We start from the raw sequence: 23710 nt of genomic DNA, 5'->3' as shown, positions 1-23710 counted from the left end.
GGCCTGAATATGTTTATATCTCAATAAATAGAGTACACTTCACAGAGCAAATTCCGAAAATTTGATCAAAGTTGAATAACTAATAAAGAAAATGATTTGATTTTTTTCTGGTGAAATAGTTCTAAACATGCCTTCATGAATATTCATTAGGTGGGCGGATGATGACACATCCCCACTTTCCCTTTTAATGATATTTAACGAAATCATAATTGTTAATTATATATTTTTTAAATGTGTAAATGATGTGTCTCCATTAAGACGTAATAAGTTGCGCAAGAAATAAATAAGGCACTCAATTACTTGTCAATCCAATTGTTGAAGTTCTTGGTAGACAAATTTTGAATTAACCTAATTTTATATACAAAAGAACAAGTGGGGATATGACATCATCAGTGTCCCGTAACAATTTGTTTGGCGATTGGTCGTACGCTTGATTTTAACGATTGATTGCACATTCTAATCAATGCAATCAATTGTAGAAAAATGTTTTACGATCATTACTAAGCTTTGTGTTACGGGCCCCTGCCAATCTAAAGAGGACAGGCTCCTTACAATCTCATTGTTACATGTATTATGTACGCGTGCACATCAATTGAATACCCAATTTTTTTACACATTTTTTTGTCAAAAGATACAAATCCTATTATAATTCACAATTCCAAGCATAGTATTAGAAATTAAAATGTATATGTATTATGTTACACTAAAAATAAGAACAGAGATGAAGGTTATTTACAAATCATTGCAATGTGCTTCTCCAAATCTAGCTTCGATGATTCTTCCTGTGTTGAGGTACGTTCCTGTAATTGTGATTCGGGTACCTCCCGCTGCCTGTCCCTCAGTAGGGCTAAATCCCAAGATCATGGGATCCTATAAACAAAAAATAAGTGGAGGGTTATTTGTCCATGGGTTGCGAACATTTCTATTTAGAAGAACGGAAACAAACAAAACAAAATGGTCGTCAACATCTGTGTTGGAGCAGTAGGTGGTGACCGACGTGTTGTTGCATCTTTAGGCACAGTTAGATAAGTTAGTATATATCATTCCCTAGTGGCGTCCCATAGTATTACACTGTATACCTTATTAATTTGGATTTTTTTGGAAATGAGCATGTATGGCATTTCCTTAACTCATTGATGAATTTTGTAGGGCACCCTAGATAAAATATGTAGACCTATTAGGCAATAAAGAAAATGTACATATTAAGCTTTTTTTAAAAGTATTCTGGGATTGAAAAAAATCTTTATCATAAAATTGGAATGCTATGAATCTAGTTGATTTAATGTTTCTTTTTTAGCTCCATAGAATTGTTTTTAATAACTGCCCAACATGTGAATTCGTAAAACAAAATGATAGGTTTTCTAACAAAATTTATCAAAGCGTTTAGTATGCTTACTGTTATGAACAAATGATTATAGTTCCTTTGAATGCACTAACCCTATAGTGGAAATGTTCTTTACTGTTTCCGGTCCTAGTCTCTTCACCAGACCATATCTTAATCGCGATTTGTCCTGATGTTACCTCGAAAGATAACCCAATTAGGAAACTTACGCTGAAAAGAGAGACGGTGTGTCATTTGATAACTCATTTAAAAATGAAGCTGATATGTGTACTCAGACAAAAAATATTGCATATATTCTTGTATACTATGTTTAATGAATCATGAATCAGAGAAAGAATTAGAGATGGCACGCACAATGACAATTAACCAATGACGTGCACACATTGAGGACTGAATGACATTTAATGCATACTCAAAAACTGCCACATACTGGGAAGACTGTAGGAATACGAAAGCCAAATTTAAGTTGAATACGTGCGTAGCTGCATGTTCTGGGAGTTTGATGTAATAAAGATATCACAAAATAATCATGATTATTCAACTTTTTACATTTGCCATTTGCTAGCGGTATGATAGCACCGCAGATGAGCTCTAAAATCACACATCGCAGACCTTCTAACTTCTGATGATGACGGCAAGCGCGTTTTATTTGTCTACGATATCAAATGTGATATCCATGGCCCTGCAAGGGCCTTGCCCCCCCCCCCCCTCTCCCGATACGACACCGTTACCTCTGCCCTGGTTGATAGTATGAATCCATGTCAGTCAGGCTACACACCAAGTCTCCTATTGTAACGTTTAGTACATCATCAAATGCCACTCCTAGGTCGGTTCCGATGATTTCCAATCTTGTAATGCCATTAATTGGACCTGATATGGGATAAAACTAGAGAAAAGAATGATCTGTTTTGGTCTTTTGGCCTTTCACATTTATTACAAAGATCATTAATAATTCATAATAATAATAAATAACAACGGCATAGACCTTAACCATATTAGGCAGAAGGTAATGCTTATCACTTGACTATGTATCATTTTTTTACATTTTTTTTTTTTGCTCTGGAAACCAAATGATGAAACCATAATATGATAAATATAAATATTTATATTATATATATATATATATATATATATATATATATATATATATATATATATATATATATATATATATATATATATAAATTCTGCCTGCCGATATCTAATATTGTTAAATACAACAAGAAAATATACTCTAAAGACTCCCTGTCAAAATTCAGAGAAGCATCTTACCCCAAAACAATCTTGCAAACCGCTTTTCATAAAAAATCATCACAATAATCATTAACAAAACATTGGGGACTGCAGGAAAGCTGCAATAAAAAGCACATAGCATCCTAGGCTTACAGCGGGAATTCTTGTATAAAAGACGCGAGGCAGACTTTTGACAAGTTGACTCTTATTACTCTAAAAAAAAAACATGAAGTATAGATATTATTAACATCATCTTACTTCAGTTATTACTGGTGCTGAACAAAGATTGGTCTCATTCTGATTGACAAATCGATTGCTCTGACAAACATCACTCTCAATGACATTACAGTCGTTCCCACACCAACCGCAGTTTAGAAACGAAGGTGTTGCTTCCGGAGATAGACACCGGCTGCAGCTTCCATCGTTGGCTGAACACTTGTACAGAGTCACTTCAAGGCAAAAGAAAGTTTGTTCGTATTACAAGATATTTTCGCATACCGAAATGCAAGCCCCTCACATTTTATGTACGGATTCCTCAAAAATTGGTTCAGCACATCTTTTAACATTTATTTTATTAATTTATCAAAAGTTAAAAAATAAAAATAAATCGTCGTTACTGTTTTATACTGATAATAAAGAATTCAACACTTTAGGTGTTGATCACAGAAGTTGAAATAAAGCACAGACTTTTACTATTGTGCCTAAAGTTACTACACAGAAAAAAAATAGTTAATACGTTAATGTTTAAAGAAGTTTGAAATTAGAAGATAGATAAAGAAAAAAAAATTACTGCGGATACTTTTGTCATACCATATGCATCATTAGGGTCATGTATATAGTGTTGGTCATTCCATTGAACGGAGACGCTCACATTGTTTTGAAGGATGTCGTCAGCATACATGTACTGTAAAAAAATGTTAATGATTAAAATAAAGATCTAGGCTAGACAGCTGCTAGAGTATACTTCATCAATTTGAATATTTAGTATTTGCTTCCCAAGAGGGTTGGAAGATAGATATGTAGGGAAATACTCGTACATAATCTAATTTCTTGTTAGCGCATTCTGTTTGGTCTAATTAAGCCTCCCCATTGAATTGTCCATAATAATTGATATTAACTGTCATTGGTAATGACATAGAGCTACCAATTGTTAGTAACTCTATGTGTACATGTACCAACCTCACTCTTGTATTAAAGAGATGTGCTAATCGGCAGGAGACGTGGGCGAGATACAACTGTAATATAGGTGTTTATTGATAAAGTAAAGCTAAGACATAATATATATGGGAGAGTCAATGTTCGCATAGGAATAGCTCGACAAGGATGCAGTTGAGAATTACACGTTCACTTTGCGATTCTGTGATTTCAATTTGTCAAAGATATTAAATTTAGTATGTGAAGCAATATATTTGCGCTTTAGATATTAAAAAACCGATGATGTACATCGGCAGGTATGAATTGAGAAATTAATTTGAAAGTAATTTCCTACTTTTAGTTAGTAAATTATAGAATATCTGTATTTCGCAGGATAATGATGCTACACGATATGACTTGAATACTGTACATAGGTAATGTTTACCTCTTTAGCCCCACACAGAACATAACTTTCATTGACGAATGCAGTTTCTACTCGTGTCTCATCTCCATCAATAAGAAGAATGCAATCGAATGACTGGATCTGTGCACAGTGAATGAAAAAAAGATCATCAAATACACATTCTGTCATCAACTATATTATAACAATTAGATTCTTATCAAGAGCAAAGGTTCGCTACGTTCAATATTTAATAATAACAATGATACGAATAATAAATTTATTATGGTTTTATTCAATCACTGTGATTTAAAGTCTGCATGCTAATTAGTCTAGCCGTGTCAGTATAGCAGTAGGTATATAGGCCTATTTGTAGAATCATTTGTGGTTATGCAGTCAAATAAAACAATTCAGATAAACTAAGTGTGGCAGCAACAACAGTCGCATCAGCAAGTTTAACTGCAGTAGAGGTAACTATGGGTAGACTAGCCAAAAAAGTACTACTAGTACGTACAACAGAAGCAGCAGCAGCAGAAGCGGATCTGGCAGTAGGCCCTACCCTTTTACATGTTATCGCAGTAGCAGTAGTAAGTAGATAATGGAGGTATGGTATGATGCACTTTAAAAACTGAAAGGACGGAAAGAGTAAATCATGCAACTGACTAAAACGTGACATCGTTCTTGATAAATGTGGACAACGCTATTTCGTCACCGCTCAAACCCTTCTACCCTTTTCGCCTTTTGTTTTTGTTTTAAAGTGTATTGCAATGAGTGACAGTGGGCAAAATGTCGTGAATGTAAGGGTAAATTTAAACGTTTAAGTTACAACTGTCATTACATTACATCAATACCTTTGTTTGATCTGTAGGAATATTTCTCGCCACAAGTGAGAAACTTGAAGGAATATTCACTGGTATGAAGAAGGTTTCTGATGTACCAACCAGCTCAGGACAGTAAATCTGTCCTTTGTCTCCAGAACCTATGGGATTCTAAATGTCGGAGCGGGTATAATCAGTTACATGTTTCTTATGACATTTCGTAACCAAATTTAAATGGAGGGCTTTATATGATTTCAAATATGAAATGTTAAATCATAAGGGTAATGTTGGTAATGATAATATTCATGACATGATGACATTGGACATGACTACATTATAATAAATGCTTTGGCAGTAGTCGTATTATTAGCCAAGTATTACTATTGTAAACGGTTAATATTACTACTAATAACAGCAACAAAGCAAACATAGTAAAAATAATTATCATAATGAACTATGATGTAATGATGATTAATTACAATAATGAAGATGATAATCAGTTATGCCAATATAATCATGATGAGGGTAACTAATATATCAAATATGGTAAACATGATACTTACTATTACAATTCTGAAAAGCATGAATCAAATGGGGTACATCTACGTTCTAAGTTTTAAAATCAATATGTCTAAGGTAACTTGAATGAAACCAACAAAAAAGATCAATCTTAAAGTAATTCTGATTATTAAAACTATTAAAATTCTCATTAAAAATGAAGTAAATCTTAGGAAGGAAAAGAAAAAATTAAGATTAATTTTATTCAGCGTTTTTTATTTAATAAGTTTTATTGATTTTCAAACATCGTGTTTCATTCAGCGACTCGCTGAAGTATTACATTAAACCTAATAAATCACGTATCCCGGGGTCAAAGGTGAAAAAGCTACAAGGTAGTCCTATGTTTTCATAAAATGCTTACATTTTCTCCAATCACCACTGTTTCATCGTCCTGGCATGAGCTGCTCTCATGCGTACACATGTTGTCATAAACACACCAGTCACATGGCCATGCACTTGTGACACAAGACGAACAACTGAAAGAGAAAACTCAGTTATATTCCTTACAATACAACAGTGAAATTGACATTTTATTTATTTTATACCGGTCCAGATCCAGTGCCGGATCCCGCTGTCGCCCATAGAGGGTTGGAGCGATTTTTCCCACCCACATTTCGTCGATGGGCCGCTCAAAGTTGATTTTTGTTGGTTTCTTTGAAGGGGTAGTACTAGCAGCCACTTCTTACCTGTATTCTTATAAAACAAAGTGAATACGTAATCATATCATTAGCCCCATTTAAAGAGCGAGCAAATTCAAATTTGTTTAAAAATTTCATTTTTTGTCCTGAAAATTAAACATTTTGGGCAATGTTTGTAATGTTTGTAAGATGCGTATGTAACTAGATAATTACTGCGGGCGCGAAGCTCGAGCATAAATTCTTTATATATGTCTGGCCTGATCGAAAAGGGACCTGCAATGACTGTTGCAGTTAGCCATATTAACGATATTTAACGATAGTTAACGATATTTCAACAATTTAATAGTGCGAGCACGAAGTGCGAGCTTAAAATATTTGACATTCCGACCTAAAATATGGAAATTCTAAGCACTTTTTCAATCATGAAGGGGATGTAACTAATCGATGCGAGCAAGTGCGAGGGGGAAAAATGAGATTTTAGACCTAACAACGAGAGACACTCTATTCATGTTTTATAAATCATGAAAAGATGGTTATCTACCTTCATTAATAATGCGGACACGAAGCCCCAGTAGATTTTTTTTATATTCTGATCTAAAAGTGGACTATTTAAGTACGTTTTAAATAAAGTACAAGCTACGTATCTCAATAAACATGCCTGCACGTATGTTAGATTTAGACCTAGATTCTGAGTTCCCTGAATAAGTTTGTTTTATCATGGAAATAAAATATTCTCGCGCGAAGCGCGAGCTGAAAGAAAGTATTTGATATTCCGATCTGAAAAAAAATTAACAATTATTTCAAGCACTCTGTAGGGAAATTGTGGAGTGGATGTGGATTGCACTTAGTAAATCATGCGAGCGCGAAGCGCAGGCTGATATCTGTAAATTATTATTTTGATCTAGAACCGGTACATGCTAAGGATATTTTGCCATCATGTGGCAATGATGACCATCTTCTGATATTCGTATTCCTCTTCCTAGGCGTGAGATGAAACTTGTAGATATTACATTCTGAAAAAGGTGACAATTAAGTTATTAGGAACTCATGAAAAAAATAATGTTACTTATTAATCTAATATACCCAATGACAGCGTGAAATCTGTTGCTGTTAAAACCTGAAACTGGACATTTGAAGCACGTTTGTAATTATGAATAGGATACATTGCTTAATGATATTTTTAACAATTAATGGGAGCGCAAAAAAGGATGCTTGGGTATGTGAGGTTGTTTATGTGATTTGGGGTGATTGGTGACCAAATCTTTAGGTAAGCAAAAACCCAGGTTTGATCCTGACAGAAGCATTATACTAAATATGATCAGGCCTTGATATAATAATATATCTACGTTCAATAGTTAAGATATTCTTCGAAGCTTGGACTGGGAAGAGTCTCACAAAACATATAAAAAAAACGTTGGAAACAAAGTTGAGGGGCCTGATACCAATTTAGGAGCTGAAACATTTACTCGTTCATTAAAGGAGAATGAAACTCTTGGAGCAATTTAGCTTTTGTGAAAGCAGAAAAATCAAAGAATAAGATCAACAAAACTTTGAGTAAAATAGGACCAGCACTAAAAGAGTTATGAGCATTTGAATGTCGAGATCACTAATGCTATGGAGATACTCCCATTGGCAATGTGACCAAGATCTGTGATGTCACACACGTACAACTCTTCCATTTGGACACTGAAAATATACCCCAAAACATCTCTTTTTGCTCATTCTGATCATATGACAAACAATTCATCAATGATATAATGTTGTGAAACCTCTGTACTTGTCATCTCATAAAGATAACACCTCACCTTCTGATAGACTCTATAAAAGTGAGAATATAAGTGAAATAAGTACTAAAGTAATGAGGGAGTTGTACGTGTGTGATATCACAGATCTTGGTCGCATTGCCGATGGGAGGATCTACATGGCACTAGTGATCTCAATATTCAAATGCTCATAACTTTCTTATTATTCATTCAATCTTCCTCAAACTTTCAACAATATGTTTCTTAGATTTTTCTCTTTGATATGGATTCAGCTGGTTTCAAGGGTTTCATTCTCCTTTAATTGATGTTAAAGTCCGCACCGTGTTATATTTTCTTTTTTCTTTGACTGTAAGGAGTTCTAAAACTCATTTCAATTTCTATTTAAAGTCAATAATGAAAACAAATTTGATCAGTAGACGTGTGTTTATATAAGTATACTATTTAGAGACTTGTCTCGAGATCAGTTGAGTCATAAGTCACGACTTAAACAGCCGAATATTCCTTCGAACATGCTGAAAGAAAATACGTTATGGACCATGATTATATGTACCGTCAATGGTGAATGTGTCTTGCTTGACAACTTCCCCCGCACAACTTCTTTAAAGATTAATTGCGATAACATTTTCCTTTGAATAAATCAAACATAATATGTAACATGTGTAATGTGTTATTATTACGTATGAGTATAAACAAGAAATGTAAAGCACAGGGTCAGAGTTACACCTTTTCTTTACTGCAAATTAAGTGAATTACTTGCAAGTTCTTTTTCGTAACAAAGTGGCAGATTCTTTAAGGAAATACACAGTATATTTACATGATGCTCCTTAAATTTCTCTAAGTAAATGGGGCATGGCAAAATTTATCACAAAGAGGGAAACCAACATTCTACAGGAGGCGCAAAAGCTCAGTCGGTAGAGCGGGGATCTGTATTCCGGAGACCCGGGTTCAATTCCAACTTGGTACGCTCGTGCCCTTTGGTAGGGCATTAGTCCTCATTACCAGGTCATTCGGAGATGACCTTAAGCCGTCAGTCCTCTGGTTGCTTGCTTACAAGCATTTATGCTTTCTTAGCAATCAGGTAAAAAATCCCTACCAACCAACCATTATTACATATAAAATGTGCAAAAAAGGCGCTGTGTTAAAATATCCAGTGAAGTTTGTTACATACGATTTATGATGGGTGCAGTCAAACAAGATAAAATCCGTGCTTATGAAGTAAACTGTGGTCTCCGTTGAGAAAATGGAAAGGGTCAAAATCTTATGGTCATCTGGTGGTTGAAACAAAATAAAAACAAACAACAACAAACAAAAAGCATCAACAATATCTTCCAAGTGACGTCAACGATATGGTCAGTGAAAAAGAAATCGTTTCCAGTATATTGTATTAAGTGTAAAGGATCCTCATTCGTAAGTTGCAAAAGAATGGGTGATTTTCATTTTCAGATTCTTAAAATACCTATGTATAATGAAAGTTCAATACATATGTTTAATACAATTTTAGTCATTAATCTGGGGAAAAGACTGAGGTCTTCAAGTTCTTATAGATATAGAAAATAACTATAAATGTAATAATGGTAAAGCCATAAGAGACTCGATGAGACAAACAGTTCTCGCCTCACCTTCTTCAGGAATTGTAGGCAATTCGTCCACAGGAGGAGTTGTGCAAACTACTGTGTCGGACGTTGTAACAGCATTGACCAGGAAAGAGTCGAAGGCACACTGGTATTGTTCGTTGTCTTTGAGGGTTGGAAGCTGCTGTACAGTAATGGTGATCTAGATTCGGTAAAGAGAAAGGATAACCTTTGATAGCAAATTATGTTAGATAACTAAATGACCTCTTGTTACCTATTGATGATGTTTTAAAATAATTTTCCGATTTTGTTGTAAAAGTGGACTTTTCAATGTTTCATCCTTAAACGTAGACATGGAAGATGACTATAAAATGCACCTAAAATGAAAACGAATTTCTATCATTTTTATTGAAAACAATATATTATTCCTTATCATTTTGTTTTATTAAACACATTTATGAGGCCAATAATCAGTTGGTCCAGACATAAGTCACTTGTCTTACAAGTTGAATAAGGTGTATTTAGTGCACTGAGTTCGTTCCCATTGGATAGCTTAGAAGGCTTACAGCTTTCGTTTCTACTGCAGATTCTAAACAAGTTTCCAAGATTTCTGGTAACATGCTGTGTTTTCCCACCTTAACGTTTGTGCTTAATATTAGTATTTTAATGATTCAACAGTATTATCACGGTTTAATTGAGCCTAGGTTTACGTATTTTCGATGTAAAATCTGGCTGGATTTTGCCCCCGTTTTACTGTAAATTTTCATTAAAGTATACAGAAATTTTCTGTTTAAAAGTGTCATAAACCTCAATAGGAAACTTTAAGGCCAAGGCCGAACGTGAGTACACCCAAAAGCATTCTACTTAAAAAAAAAATTCTTGTCTATGAACACCACATACCTCTTGTTCTGTATTTTGATAAGATAGTATGTGATCAGGCTGAACATCTGAGACGGATACACATTGGATGGCATTGTAATACAACCAACGGGTAGATTCATCAGGGGAAGGACATTCTTTGTACCGGGTACACCTTTCGGTGGAAAGGATGTAGGTGAAAGTTTATTAGGAAGCGTATAAATTATATGAGAAACGAAAAATCGGCAACTATTTTATTTTGGACCTAATAAGGCATTTGATAAAGTTCATAGACCATTCCTTTATAGAGCCCTTGCAAATTTTAATTTTGGTGAAAAATTCATTATTATTCAAGAGTTTATCATGCTAATGCACAGAGTCGTAACGTGAATTTAAATTGGCAGTAAGTTTATTTCCCTCTAACTTAAACGAGTAAGAAAAGGTTGTACCTGCCATGTTATTAATAGTAGTTGTAATTTTTTTTATAATCAGTTGATTTAAATAATATGATAACGTTTAAGGTATTAGTTTGTAGGTGAATGTAAATAATTCAGTTGAGGTCAAGATTAGTCGCAAGATATTCGCCAATGACATCACACTATTTGTAGCTGATGAACTGTCCTTTGAAAATGTCATGCAAAGAGTCCAAATGTTATGTCATGTTTCTAGACCATGTTACACCCACGATGTAATAATCGCCCACAAATGTAATAACGCCCACAAATGTTATAATTTTACCCCAAAATGTTATAATGCACTTTACCTACAAATGTAATAATAATCCGTTCTAAACTAAAATCCTATAGTAATGCGTTCATATAGCACAAAAGTGCAAAGTCGTTTTTTCCAGACCAAGTTAATTCAAAAATTATGATATAAGTCCAAATTCTTTTTTTTCCAGACTCGGTTGTTTAAAAAATTATACTATAAGTCCAAAGTCTTTTTTCCAGACCAGTTGTTTCAAAAATTATAATATAAGTCCAAAGTCTTTTTTCCAGACCCGTTTATTAAAAAAACTATAATATAAGTCCAAACTCAGATACGATAATGACATTCCAGTGGAATAAAAATGAGAATCGAGCTTAGTCTTTTCTCCAGACCCAGTTAATTAGTTGCTGTTTTAACTAATACGGCGCGTATTGTGAATATATGCGCTAAGAGTAAATTGAGAATCAAGCATAGTCTTTTCTCCGGACCCGGTAACTAAAAACTAAAACCCTATAGTAATGAGTTCATATAGCACAAAAGTGCAGTCTTTTTTTCCAGACCCAGTTAATTCAAAAATTATAATATAAGTCCAAAGTCTTTTTTTCCAGACACAGTTATTTAAAAAAAGTCCAAAAAAGTCCAGTCTTTTTTCCGGACCTGGTTATAAAAAAATTACAATATAAGTCCAAACGAAGATACGATAATGATATTCCAGTGGAATAAAAATGAGAATTGAGCTTAGTCTTTTCTCCAGACCCAGGTAATCAAAACTGGTGGAATAAATGTCTTTGTTGCTATTTTAACTAATACGGCGCGTATTGTTAAGGTCTTAAAGTGTAAACTCATGCTATAGCGTAACTCGCTCCCTAGCTTATTGAAAATATGTCCAGTGTGTGCGCGCACTGCCTCTGTGTTGTTTGGTACCATTTGTGTGTACACCAACGCACCGGATGCACGCATAGGATCCACTGCATGTACACGTACACGATCGATCACCTATGATTTTCTCTAAATAAAAAATATGCTGCACTCTTTTTAATATCTTATTTTGTGATGAGAAATATGTTTTTTTCCTACACGCACACGATCGATCACCTATGATTTTCTCTAAATGAAAAATATGCTGCACTTTTTTAATCTCTTATTTTGTGATGAGAAAGATGTTTTTTAATGGACTACAACCCCCCCCCCAAAAAAAAAAAAAAAATTAACCAGTTGAAAAAGCATAACCTATACAGAGTGTTTGTGCGTGAATATTTTACAAATTAGATTAACATACATTTAAAAAGTAAAAGCAGGGGCGGCTCTGAACATATATTTTCGTTTGGAGGGGGAGGGGGCCGCAAATAGACAAAAAAGAGTACTTAGTATGTCAAGATTTGCATTTTGGTGCAAACGTGTTACCATGACACTACCCTCTACATCAGGGGCAGAAATCTCTCCCAAAAGGTAGGGGGGAAACAGGGGCGGATCCAGCCTTCGTCAATAGGGGGGAGGGGCGGAAATTTGTTTCAGTCATTTATTTTCCCCGATCGGCAGCTCGAAGATGTTTTTTGTATGTTTCTTTGAAGGGGTAGTCCTCATTAGTCACTTCTTAGCTTTATTCTTAATTAATATATAATATCAAAATCCTTATTTATATGATGCGAGCGCGAAGCGCGATCTAATTTTTTTTTGGAAATTTTATGTATTTTTTCCTATAATTTGAACTGGTTCTGGGCAAAGTTTGTTATCCTGAAAAAGATGTGTATCCAAATTAATAATTACCACGAACGCAAAGCGCGAGCATAAATGAACTGATGGAAAAAATATCTGTTAAAGTAGCATTTAACAATCAAATAATGCGAGCGCGAGCAGAAAATTTCGAGATTTAGTCCTATAATATTTACTGAACGAGACACTCTAATTATGTTTTGTAAATCCTGAAAATGATGAGTATTAATAATGCGAGTGCAAAGCGAGAGCAGAAAATTTGTATATACGTTTTGAACTGGTACCTGTTTAATATCATAATTATTAATGCCTATATAATGAGGGCGCGAAATCATGGCATCAAAACTGGACATTTCACTTTTGTGATTATATGAATAAGATGCATCAGTTAATATATTTTTAACCATTAATGCGAGTGCAAATCGCGAGCTAATTTTGTTATAAACTGTCATGAAAAGGGGATTTTAATTAGTTTGTTGTATAATCAATGTTGAAACATTTATATAAATCGCCAATCAAAATGTGAGCGTGCAGCGCACTAGCTGATACGTCTTGACAATCAGACCTGAAAAGGGATATTTTGAAAAATTTATGGAATACACGAAAATAATAGGTACCTGATCGATCAAAATTTGCGAGCGCGCAGCGCAAACAGCAAATATTGACATTTAGACCATAAAACTCACATTCTTACTGAGCACTTAAAAAAAAACCAATTTGTAAATTACACAAAATAGTGAAAGTTCGATTTCTGAGGGGAAATATGTTTTGTATATTTGAGTTCCATAACTAATTACTCGAACTCCTATTGAACAAGATATGTAAATCACCCAGCAGGCAATGCGAGCGCGAAGCGCGAGCGAAAATATTATATAGTGGCACGAAAGATTCTTTTTATTTTCCAAGTCTTCCCCTCATCTTATCCTATGCACTCGTCGTCCTTCTCTTCTTTTGCTCCTTTCGTTTCCCTCCTTTTTTCCTTCTTTCTTTCCAATTTTTGCTCCGCCAAGGGGGGGGGGGGGGGGGCGGGCGGGCCTTTCGGTTTCCTGGATCCGCCTTTGGGGTCAAGGGGCGGGGAAATTTGACAAAAAAAAGTTATCATCGCCAAAATAAGGTCATCTCGTCCCAAAATACATGTTTTATTTCGATTTAGAATGTATGTCTTACCATCATTAAAAAACAAAAATAGTAGGGGGACATTTGATATTATGTCCCCCCCCCTACTATTCTGAGTAGGGGGGGGGGGGACACGTCCCCCTGGGATTTCCGCCCATGCTCTACATGAAGTAGTTGGATGTTTTGTAGTAATTTATAGGTTGAGGAGAGTCTTTTGAACTCAATGATTTCTGAGATATTTTGGCTCTTTTCCGCGAGAGAGTATAGCATGCAAGCGCTTTGGAAAAGTTTCAAATCTGAAGTTGCAAAATCCGCTTCATGGTGCTAATCAGTTTTAAAAAGGGCATTATTTCGAGTTATTTAAGTGCGAATCGCGACTTCAATTTTTTTTGCCACCAGAAACATGAATATCTTTGATGCTAGCGCGAAACACGAGAAAAATTGTAAATAATAGAAACTTAGACACTGGACATTCTAAACATTTTGAAAACCCTTTTTTGCAAAACGATATATGCAGCCATTTTCTGTTCCCTTGTTTTTCGCAAAACTTACAGGATACTTACATATTTTAAAATATCAAATGCATATTTCAGTAAGCAACAAATATCACTCCTGCATATATATATAACTGCATTCATGAGTGCCTATACAAAAGATACATTTCATTTTACAAATGGCCTCGAAATGGAGGAGTCGCCTTCAATAGTTTTCTGAAATTCCGAACATATGACCTCGCACCAAGTTATGTTGCTACCTTGGGCATGTTAACATTACATCAACAAAACCTACATCCAGTCACAGCAAAGTGTCAAATCAAGTGGTGGGCGGACTTGAACCTGGGGCGGATTAGCCCCACTCTTCCCTATCCGATTTGTTAGATGTATCCTATTCATCAGTCAATAAATGCTCGCGCTTCGCGCTTGTGTAAATTCTTTAGTTAATTTGATACACTGGTAGTAATTTTTAATTTTCTTGTCTTATTACATAAAATATCCAAAAGTTTGAGATGGTGATTCGCGCCTGTAACATCTCGCAAGGATGCTCTTTTGACAGTAATCACCACAATTGACCAAAAATCGCATTTCACATATTCAGGTTTTAAATTTTTCCTGACCATTTATAAATAAAGCCTACGTAAAATTATGTAATCAATCACTAGTCCTGAAGGCTTTGCTCAACTTTAGTACTACTTCACGCAGACGATAATCTCATGGTGAAAATATCCGTTTGCACCAAATGCCCATTTTGACATATAAATTCCCTCTTTTACTCCCCCTCCAACTTTCATGGGGTGCACGCCTTTCCCCTGTGGACTGCACTTGTACCAAATGGTAGCTAGCGCATATATAAAAAAGGAAATGACTCATTGAACCCTTTCCCTTCTCAATATCTTTCTCTTTCTTATTCTATTTCTATCTCCAATTTTGGAACTTTTGAGGGACTAGAGCCAGAATCCCCTTCTTTACGACAGTGGTTTTAATTGTTAAAGGACAAGTCTACCCCAACAAAAAGTTGATTTGAATCAAAAGATGAAAATCTAGCAAGCATAACACTGAAAATTTAATCGAAATCGGATGAAAATTAAGAAAGTTATGACATTTAAAACTTTCGCGTAATTTCACAAAACAGTTATATACACATCCTGGTCAGTATGCAACTAAGGAGACTTATGACGTCATCCATTCTTTCTTTTGTATTTTATTATCTGAAATATGAAACATTCTCATTTTCTCCTTATTGTCAAGTGATACAAGAATTAATTCCTCCCTGAACATGTGGAATTAGAATTATTTAATGCTATATTTATTTATTTCTGTTTTCACGCAGGGGTGCAAAATATGGTTTAGTCAAGTTGGTCATTAATGTTAAAACTGTAAAAAATGAATATTTTATCATTCAAACAATTGAAAACAAAAGAAATAGCGAGTGATGGACATCATCGACTGTCTTATTAACATGTCACTGAGTTGTGCATATCACTGTTTTGTGAAAAATAAGCGAAACTTAAAAATGTCATAACTTTCTTATTTTACATCCGATTTTGATGAAATTTTCAGTTATGCTAGTTTGATTTATCTCTACTTATTCAAATCAATGTTTTTCTCGGGTGGACTTGACCTTTAATAAGCTAACCATTTTTTTTCATAAATAGTAAACAAAGCAGGATCACACATATGTTATAAACTTCTGCATTTATTGCCATGTCAGAAATGAAAGTTAGCATTTCAAATAGTCGCAAAACAAATCCTCATTAAAATGATGATCCGGGCTGAAAATATTTATACCTAAATAAATAGATAAATTCACTGAGCAAAATGCTGAAAATTTCATCGAAATCGGATAACAAATAACGAAGTTTTATCAATATTTTGTGAACAGTTATATGCACATCGTCATGAATATTCATTAGGTGGGCAGATGTCACATCCCCACTTCCCTTTTCTTATTACATGAAATCATAGATGTTTCATTTTTCATACATGTGTAAATAATGTGTCTCCGTTATGATGAAATAAGTTGCGGCATTAAATAACTAATGCACTTAATCACTTGTCAATCCAATTTTTTGAATAAACCTCATTTCATATGAAATACAAAAGAACAAGTGGGAAAGAATATCATCAGCCTACCTAATGAATATTCATAAATACATGCCTAGAACTATTTCACCGGCAAAATGCAAATCTTTAATATTCAATAACTTTTTAATTTGTTATCCGATTTTTATAAAACTTTCAGCAATTTGCTTTGTGAATTTTACTCTATGTATTGATATGTAAATATCTACAGCTGGGACCATCCCTTCATAAGGTAAACTCTTTGGTAAAAATTGTTTATTTGTAAAAGAAGAAAAGCAAGATCTGCAGATATCTTTTTTTTAATTTCTTTTGATTTTTGGCCTCTGTGCATAGCATTTCTCTATAAATAGGCTAAATCGAAGTCCTGGTTCAAAGATAATTTAGATGTTTCTCAGTCTTCTCATGCTCATCTGTTCTCATATTCGTCACATCTTTTCATATTTTCACAATACTTTTACTTGCCTCATACCAGTGCTGGTGCTCACACACATTATTCTTATATTCTGTACTCTTATGGGGTGTTGCAAGAAACTTGCAATTGATCGCAAGTCAACTTCAGGTCCCAAAATCAATTGAAATTCATGCATTTCATTGCAAATTTGCGACTGACTGCATCAACAAGTATAAATTGATTTGCTTTAGTTTGAATTGATCTATTACTTGTAAATTTGCATCATAAATTTGCAATTAATCGCAAATATTTTCTTGCAACACCCCAACATTAATTTTAAGGCATCTATGAATTTGACATACATCAAGTAACTGAAGCATCACCAGGCTTAAACATTATAAAATGAATGAATGTAAGTCATTATAAGCTTAAGATACAGTACATAAAGCACTCAAGAAACACATGTGCATATAAAGTGCTGATGTAACTTTATTGAAGAAAAAATCAACAAAATACACTGAGATGTGAAGCAAATCTAGTCGTCAATATACTTCATAAAACTCTTAGATTAAGAAAGACAAAGGTCATACATGGGTAACAAATACTCTACTCCACAAAACTATTCAAATAATAGTTTAAATTAAATTACACGATTCTAGGACATCTACCCCCTGGACATCCACCCCCGTACATCCACCACCCGGACATCCACCCCCCGGACATCCCCCCCCTTAGGACAAGTACCCCCGGACATCTACCCCCCGGACATCTACCCTCCGGACATGTACCCCCCCGGACATTACCCCCAGACATCTACCCCCGGACATCCACCCCCTTAGGACAAGTACCCCCTAGGACATCTACCCCCCGGACATCTACCCCCGGACATTTACCCCCCCCCCGGACATCTACCCCCGGGCATCTACTCCCAGATATTTTGGATACGAGGGGTAAATGTCCGGAGGGTAGATGTTTGGGGGGTAGATGTCCGGGGGGTAGATGTCCTAGGGGGTACTTGTCCTAGGGGGTAGATGTCCTAAGGGGGTGGATGTCCGGGGGGTGGATGTCCAGGGGGTAGATGTCCGGATACGAAACTGCATATATCTCATACCATAAGGAAGACCAAACAATTTAGATTAGAAGGCCACACCCCGATGTGTACAAGACAACCTTTTACTTGAGGTGGAGTGGGCCTGTTTCTATTAAATATATGTACATAAAAGAAAGAGCAATCAAAAGAAATAAACATACTAGCAAAATGATGCTATATATATCTTGTTAAGGAGAACAAAGCAGCAAAATAAAGCAAAGTATAAAGCAAATGAATACTATGTGAAACTCCTAAAAACAAAACTAGACAAAAGCATTATATATACGACATAACATTCTTAGAATACAAAAAAATCATATACCTGAGTTATTAAAATACAATAATATGGCAAGTCAACTATATATTGTTGTTTGTGGGTAGGGGTAAAGGCAAATCCTCGACCACTAAGCCAGAACCCAATCCTGATACATTCAGAAGCCTGAAATTGATGATTGCACAAACATGAATATCCAAAACATTATGGATCTATATAGCCAAAATAATAACAGTTCCATGTCTTCTGACTCCATAATTACCAGAGGAATACTAGTGTATATATTGGATATATACAAATTTGATCAATAAAACTGTACAGATATTCAAATAAAAAACTTTTGATTTGAGATCCAACGCGCAATGGTCACTTTCCAACAATGAGCAGCTTGCCACCAACAGGAGATAGGTACCAGTGTCGCCCTGGAATAGACCGGTTAACTAATATAGTAAAATATATGGATGTTTCTTCCATCGGGGCCTAGTAACGAGTTATTCTATTAACCTGTACCTATTAATGGTATTTCAATACTTGGAATCCACTTTGCATACATTAGTTGTTGCTATTTTCAGCAAATATCAGGCAAGCTTTCCGGTTGTTAGAAGCAACCTTTGTGAAACTGGTATGCATCTTTGTGAAACACCCCTGATCTTATAGTGTAACCCGACTAAAAGTGTAACATGGCCTGATAATATAGTCTTGCCTTGTAATGTAACCCAACATTAAAGAGTAACTAGGTTAAAACTGAAACGTGGTCAACGTAACCTGGGGGGTGTTTCACAAAGATTTAAGTATGACTTAAATCGCACTTAAATGCCGACGCGTATTTGAAATGCAACGCGCAATCTAATTTATCAATACACTATAGTGGGCGTCCTCTTTGCATGATCTGACCAATGCGCAATGCGGTCATGGCTTTTATACCGTGCAAAACTAGGCATTTAAGTGCGACTCTAAGTCATAATTAAATCTTTGTGAAACACCCCCTGGCCTATATAATGTAACCTGGAATTAAAAAGTAATCTGGCTTTGATAGGCTTTAAAGTGTGATACCTGCGCTTATTGTGTAACCAGGCCTTATAGTTTAACCTGCAAAGAGTTAACTTCTTAAAACAGTAACCTTGCTTTAATACCCCTTTCATAAACCCAATTAGCCGCCTAAGAGTAATGCGGATAATTCAATAAAAATTGCATTCACAAACTCCAAAAATTATCCGCATTATTTTTACGAGCGCCAGTCCTGAAAAAGGCGGATAATCGTCATGACAACTGGACATGCCCCTCCGATGCGGTTGTGTTGGAAAAGGGTGACCGCACAATGGCAATTATCTGCATTATTTGGAAATACGTTCATAAACTAAACATCTTGTCCCGATGCCGCTATTATGCGGATAATAGCAGCATCAGAATAATGCAGATAACTCTTGTCCTCCTCTGATTTTACGACCAAATTAAGCTGCTATTAGCCGCATAATTGGGTTTTATTGGGTTTATGAAAGGGGTATAAACCTGGCTTTAAAATGTATCCTGATCTTTTATTGTAATCTAGGCTGAGTTGCCTGATAGTGTGATACCTGTGCTTATTGTGTAACCTTGCCTTATAATGTAACCTGCAATTGAAAAGTCATGTGGCTTCCATAGACCTTTTAAGTGTGATTCATGTGCTTATTGTGTAACCTCTCCTAATACTTTAACCTGCTTTAAAGAGTTACCTTCTTTAAAGCATAACCAGACTTTAGAGTGTAACCTGGCATAATGTATCCTGATCTATAAGTGTATAATCTGGGCCTACTTGCGTGCAGTATAAAAGACATCACCGCATTGGTCAGATCATGCTGAGAGGACTCGCACTACTGCGTCCGGTATTGATAAAAAAAATTCATGTTGCATATCATGTAAGAGTCATATTAAAATCTTTGTGAAACACCACTGACCTTACAGTGTAACCTGACTAAAAGTGTAACATGACCTGATAATGTAGTTTTGTCTAGTAATGTAACCCAACATTAAATAGGAAATTGGCTTAAAATTGAAACAACTTATAGTGTAACCTGGCTTTACAATGTAACTAGGGTGGTGTTTCACAACGATTTAAGTATGACTTAGGTAGCACTTAAATGCCAACGCAAATAGGCAGTAGTGCGCTGCCTCTACTCATGACCTGACCAATGCGGTCATGCCTTTTATATCGCACGTAATGAGGCATTTAATTGCGACTCTAAGTCATACTTAAATCTTTGTGAAACACCCCCTGGCATTATATTGCATGCGTGAGTAGCAGACAGCATGGTAGTCGGATCGCAAGGTGTGCAGTGTCGAAGCTTAAATTGCACGGTAGTCATAAGCCTTGACACCGCACACCTTGCGATCCGACTTTCAAGCTATGCTGTCTTTGACTCACGCATGTTGCGCTTTTTGCCATAGCAACTGAGAAAATAGCGCTTACTACGTACAGCATATGCATGTTGTATATCATATACGCGTCGTGCAACTCTGCTGTCTGATTGGTTGGAAGTTGGATTGAGCCTGCCATTCAGTCAAAAGGATTCGACATAATAATAATATAGGATATTTATATTGCGCACATATCCACCTAGTTAGGTGCTCAAGGCGCTCCTATATTACCTGGCTAAGCTAGGCGTTCATAGCGTACACAGCTTTTTAAGGAATTACTTCCTACCGGTTCCCATTTACCTCACCTGGGTTGAGTGCAGCACATTGTGGATCAGTTTCTTGCTGAAGGAAATTACGCCATGGTTGGGATTCGAACCCACGACCCTCTGTTTCCAAGTCCGAAGACTAATCCACTGGGCCACAACGCTCCGACATGTCAAATCCTTACGGTTTTCCTTGCGACTTGTCTCTGACCGGTCTGCGACTCTCAAGCTGACAAGAGCTGCGACGCCTGATCGGGTCGTAAGGTGTGCGCTTGACTTAAAAGACATCACCGCATTGGTCAGATCATCCTGAGAGTGGGCGGATATCTTTCCATAGGTCCTCTTCCCTCTTCTTGGAAAGTTCCATTGTTGACTTGACTGGGGGCATCTGAAAAAGTATTGGGATGTCCGCAAAGTTCACCATAATTTTTCTTCCTCTGCATTGCTTGCCTTCATGTTCCAGTCATAATGCCTTGTTCCGATCACTTAAATCTGCATGTTGGATGAAAGCAAATGAAAAGTGTTATAAAAATACTTACATTGCTTCATGATTTGGAGAGCATATCGAGATTAGAGTAACAAGTGGAAATCCTCTGGCGGTCTTACCTGCATCACGCGATTCAATATAGCAGCAGTGCTGACTTTCAAAACTACTATAACTCGCACAAGATGTTCGGTGATACTTGGTTACTCTTACGTCCACGTTTTATGAACAAGACCAATACACTTACAGAGATATAATGGTAATTCAACAAATACCCCAACATGGCCAAAGTTCATTGACCTTACATGACCTTTGACCTTGAACATGTAACCTAAAACTTGCACAGGATGTTCAGAGATACCTGATTACTCTTATGTCCAAGTTTCATGAGTCAGATCCATAAACTTTCAAAGTTATGATGAAACAAATTTGTATATTTAATGAGCTGTGACCTTTGAACAGCGGTCCTTGAATTCAAACTTTGCCTTTTTTTTGGTGTCATCTACCTACATACCAAAAAAATTTAATCCATTTAATATTTTTTGAGTTTTTGCGCGGAAACCAACTTGCATACTTAAAGAGAAAAATAACAGTAGTTGAAGTAAACACTGATTTCATGAGAAAGTCAGTAAAACCAGGCTTAATTGTCAGCATATCATCGAGGATCTAGATCTGGTACAGTTACATAAACTGAACTTTGTGAAATCTTGAAATCTACGCTGAAAAGTGTTCAGACTGAACTTCCCCAACACAGATAAGCGCACGTGGGACAGTGTATAATTATTGCTTTGAGCGTCGGCCCGACGCTCTACCCGAATCCTGTGCTTATTTGCTGATTTCTCAGCAATTACATAATTTCTTCCAGAATCCTTTGGCATGTGCATTTTATTTATACAAATAGACACTTTGGTGGTCATTTCATTGGATTCTGTACTAACTCATTTTGATATCGTTACCAATACTAGCATTTACCTTTAACGAGCTGTGACCTTTGACCTGCGGACTCCGAATTCAAACTTAGCCTGTATTTTGGTGTCATCTGCCTATACACCAAACATTTTTAAAATCCATTAAATATTTTTCGAGTTTTTGCGCGGAAACCAACTCGCATATTTAATGAGATGTGTCCTTTGACCTACATGCCGACTCCAACTTGCATATTTAATGAGCTGAAAACCAACTTGCATATTTAATGAGCTGCGACTTTTGACCTGCAGACTCCAAATTCGAACTTAGCCTGTATTTTTGTGTCATCTACCTACACACCAAACAGTTTTGAAATCCATTAAATATTTTTTGAGTTATATATTGCTTGGAAACCTAGTGGGGGGACGGACAGATGGACGGACAAGGGCAAAGCATAATGCCCCCTACGGACTTCGTCAGCGGGGGCATAAAAACCCGGAATTGTCATGTATCATGGGTGCACCATCTCACTATTAATTTTGTATTTTCCACTTGCTACACTGTAAAAACTGTGGTGTTAAACCTGACACCAGTAGGTGTCTATATAGGACCACACACTGAAGTGCTAAAATTACACACTAGAGATTGAATTTAACACCACTTTGAATGTAACAACCAAAAATGTTGTAATAACACCTAATACTGTTCATTTAAAACCGGGGTAAAATGACTAGTCTGTTCCTCTACGTACACCGGTTAACAGCACAGTTTTTGCTGTGTATCAACCAATGAACAAATTGAGACCTTTGAACCAACTTGCATATATAATGAGCTGTGACCTTTGAATTTGAACTCAGCCTGTATTTTGGTGTCATCAACCTACACACCCAATTTTTTTTAAATCTGTTGAATATTCCATAAGTTATCATGCGGAAACAAACTCGTATATTAAATGAGATGTGACCTTTCAACAGCAGACTCTGAATTCAAATTTAGCTTGTATTTTTGTGTCGTCTACCTACACACCAAATACTTTTAAAATTCATTAGATATTTTTTAAGTTATTGCATGGAGATCAACTTGCATATTTAATGAGCTGTGACCTTTGAACTGCAAAATTCTCCGTGCATTATTATTTTGTTCCCATGCAATATTATTTCGTTCCCACGAAATACTCTTTCGTTCCCACAAAATATCATTTCGTTCCCACGCAATATTATCCCCCCTCTCTTTCCGATCCTCACCGCCCGTATATAACACGTGCAGCATAGCAACAAGCTTTGGTATGGTATGCGCTGATGTCTGAGGCTGATGGGGGTGATGATGATGGGGGTGATGATGATGGGGGTATATGATGATGATGGGGGTGATGATGATGATGGGGATATGATGATGGGGGTGATGATGATGGTGGTGATGATGGGGATGATGATGATGGGGATCATCACCCCTATCATCATTCCCATCATCATCACTC

General features: G+C 36.0%; 1 protein-coding gene and 1 long non-coding RNA gene across 2 annotated transcripts in view; both read right to left on the bottom strand.

Moving 5' to 3' along the window:
* LOC129280172 (plexin-A1-like) overlaps window positions 1-5066 on the bottom strand; it is a 30682-nt gene extending 25616 nt beyond the window's left edge. The window contains exons 1-7 of the mRNA XM_064112460.1: window positions 4961-5066; window positions 4155-4253; window positions 3386-3479; window positions 2834-3024; window positions 2074-2228; window positions 1438-1552; window positions 737-870 (exon numbers count right to left, since the gene is read on the bottom strand). Of these exons, the coding sequence (XP_063968530.1) occupies window positions 737-870; window positions 1438-1552; window positions 2074-2228; window positions 2834-3024; window positions 3386-3476 (686 nt within the window). The 5' untranslated portion in view covers window positions 3477-3479; window positions 4155-4253; window positions 4961-5066. The remainder of the gene's footprint in view (window positions 1-736; window positions 871-1437; window positions 1553-2073; window positions 2229-2833; window positions 3025-3385; window positions 3480-4154; window positions 4254-4960) is intronic.
* A 3946-nt stretch (window positions 5067-9012) lies between these two features.
* Window positions 9013-10453, bottom strand: LOC135157309 (uncharacterized). The gene is made up of 3 exons (XR_010296320.1): window positions 10358-10453; window positions 9506-9659; window positions 9013-9154 (listed from the first exon to the last, which is right to left on the bottom strand). It is a non-coding gene; the product is annotated as an uncharacterized LOC135157309 (long non-coding RNA).
* Window positions 10454-23710: the final 13257 nt, after the last annotated feature.

This window comes from Lytechinus pictus, chromosome 17 (assembly GCF_037042905.1).
Source record: "Lytechinus pictus isolate F3 Inbred chromosome 17, Lp3.0, whole genome shotgun sequence".
In the NCBI taxonomy this organism is placed as follows: Eukaryota; Metazoa; Echinodermata; class Echinoidea; order Temnopleuroida; family Toxopneustidae; genus Lytechinus; species Lytechinus pictus.
Note: the sequence above shows the minus strand (reverse complement) of the source record. Positions and strands in the feature narration are given on the sequence as shown.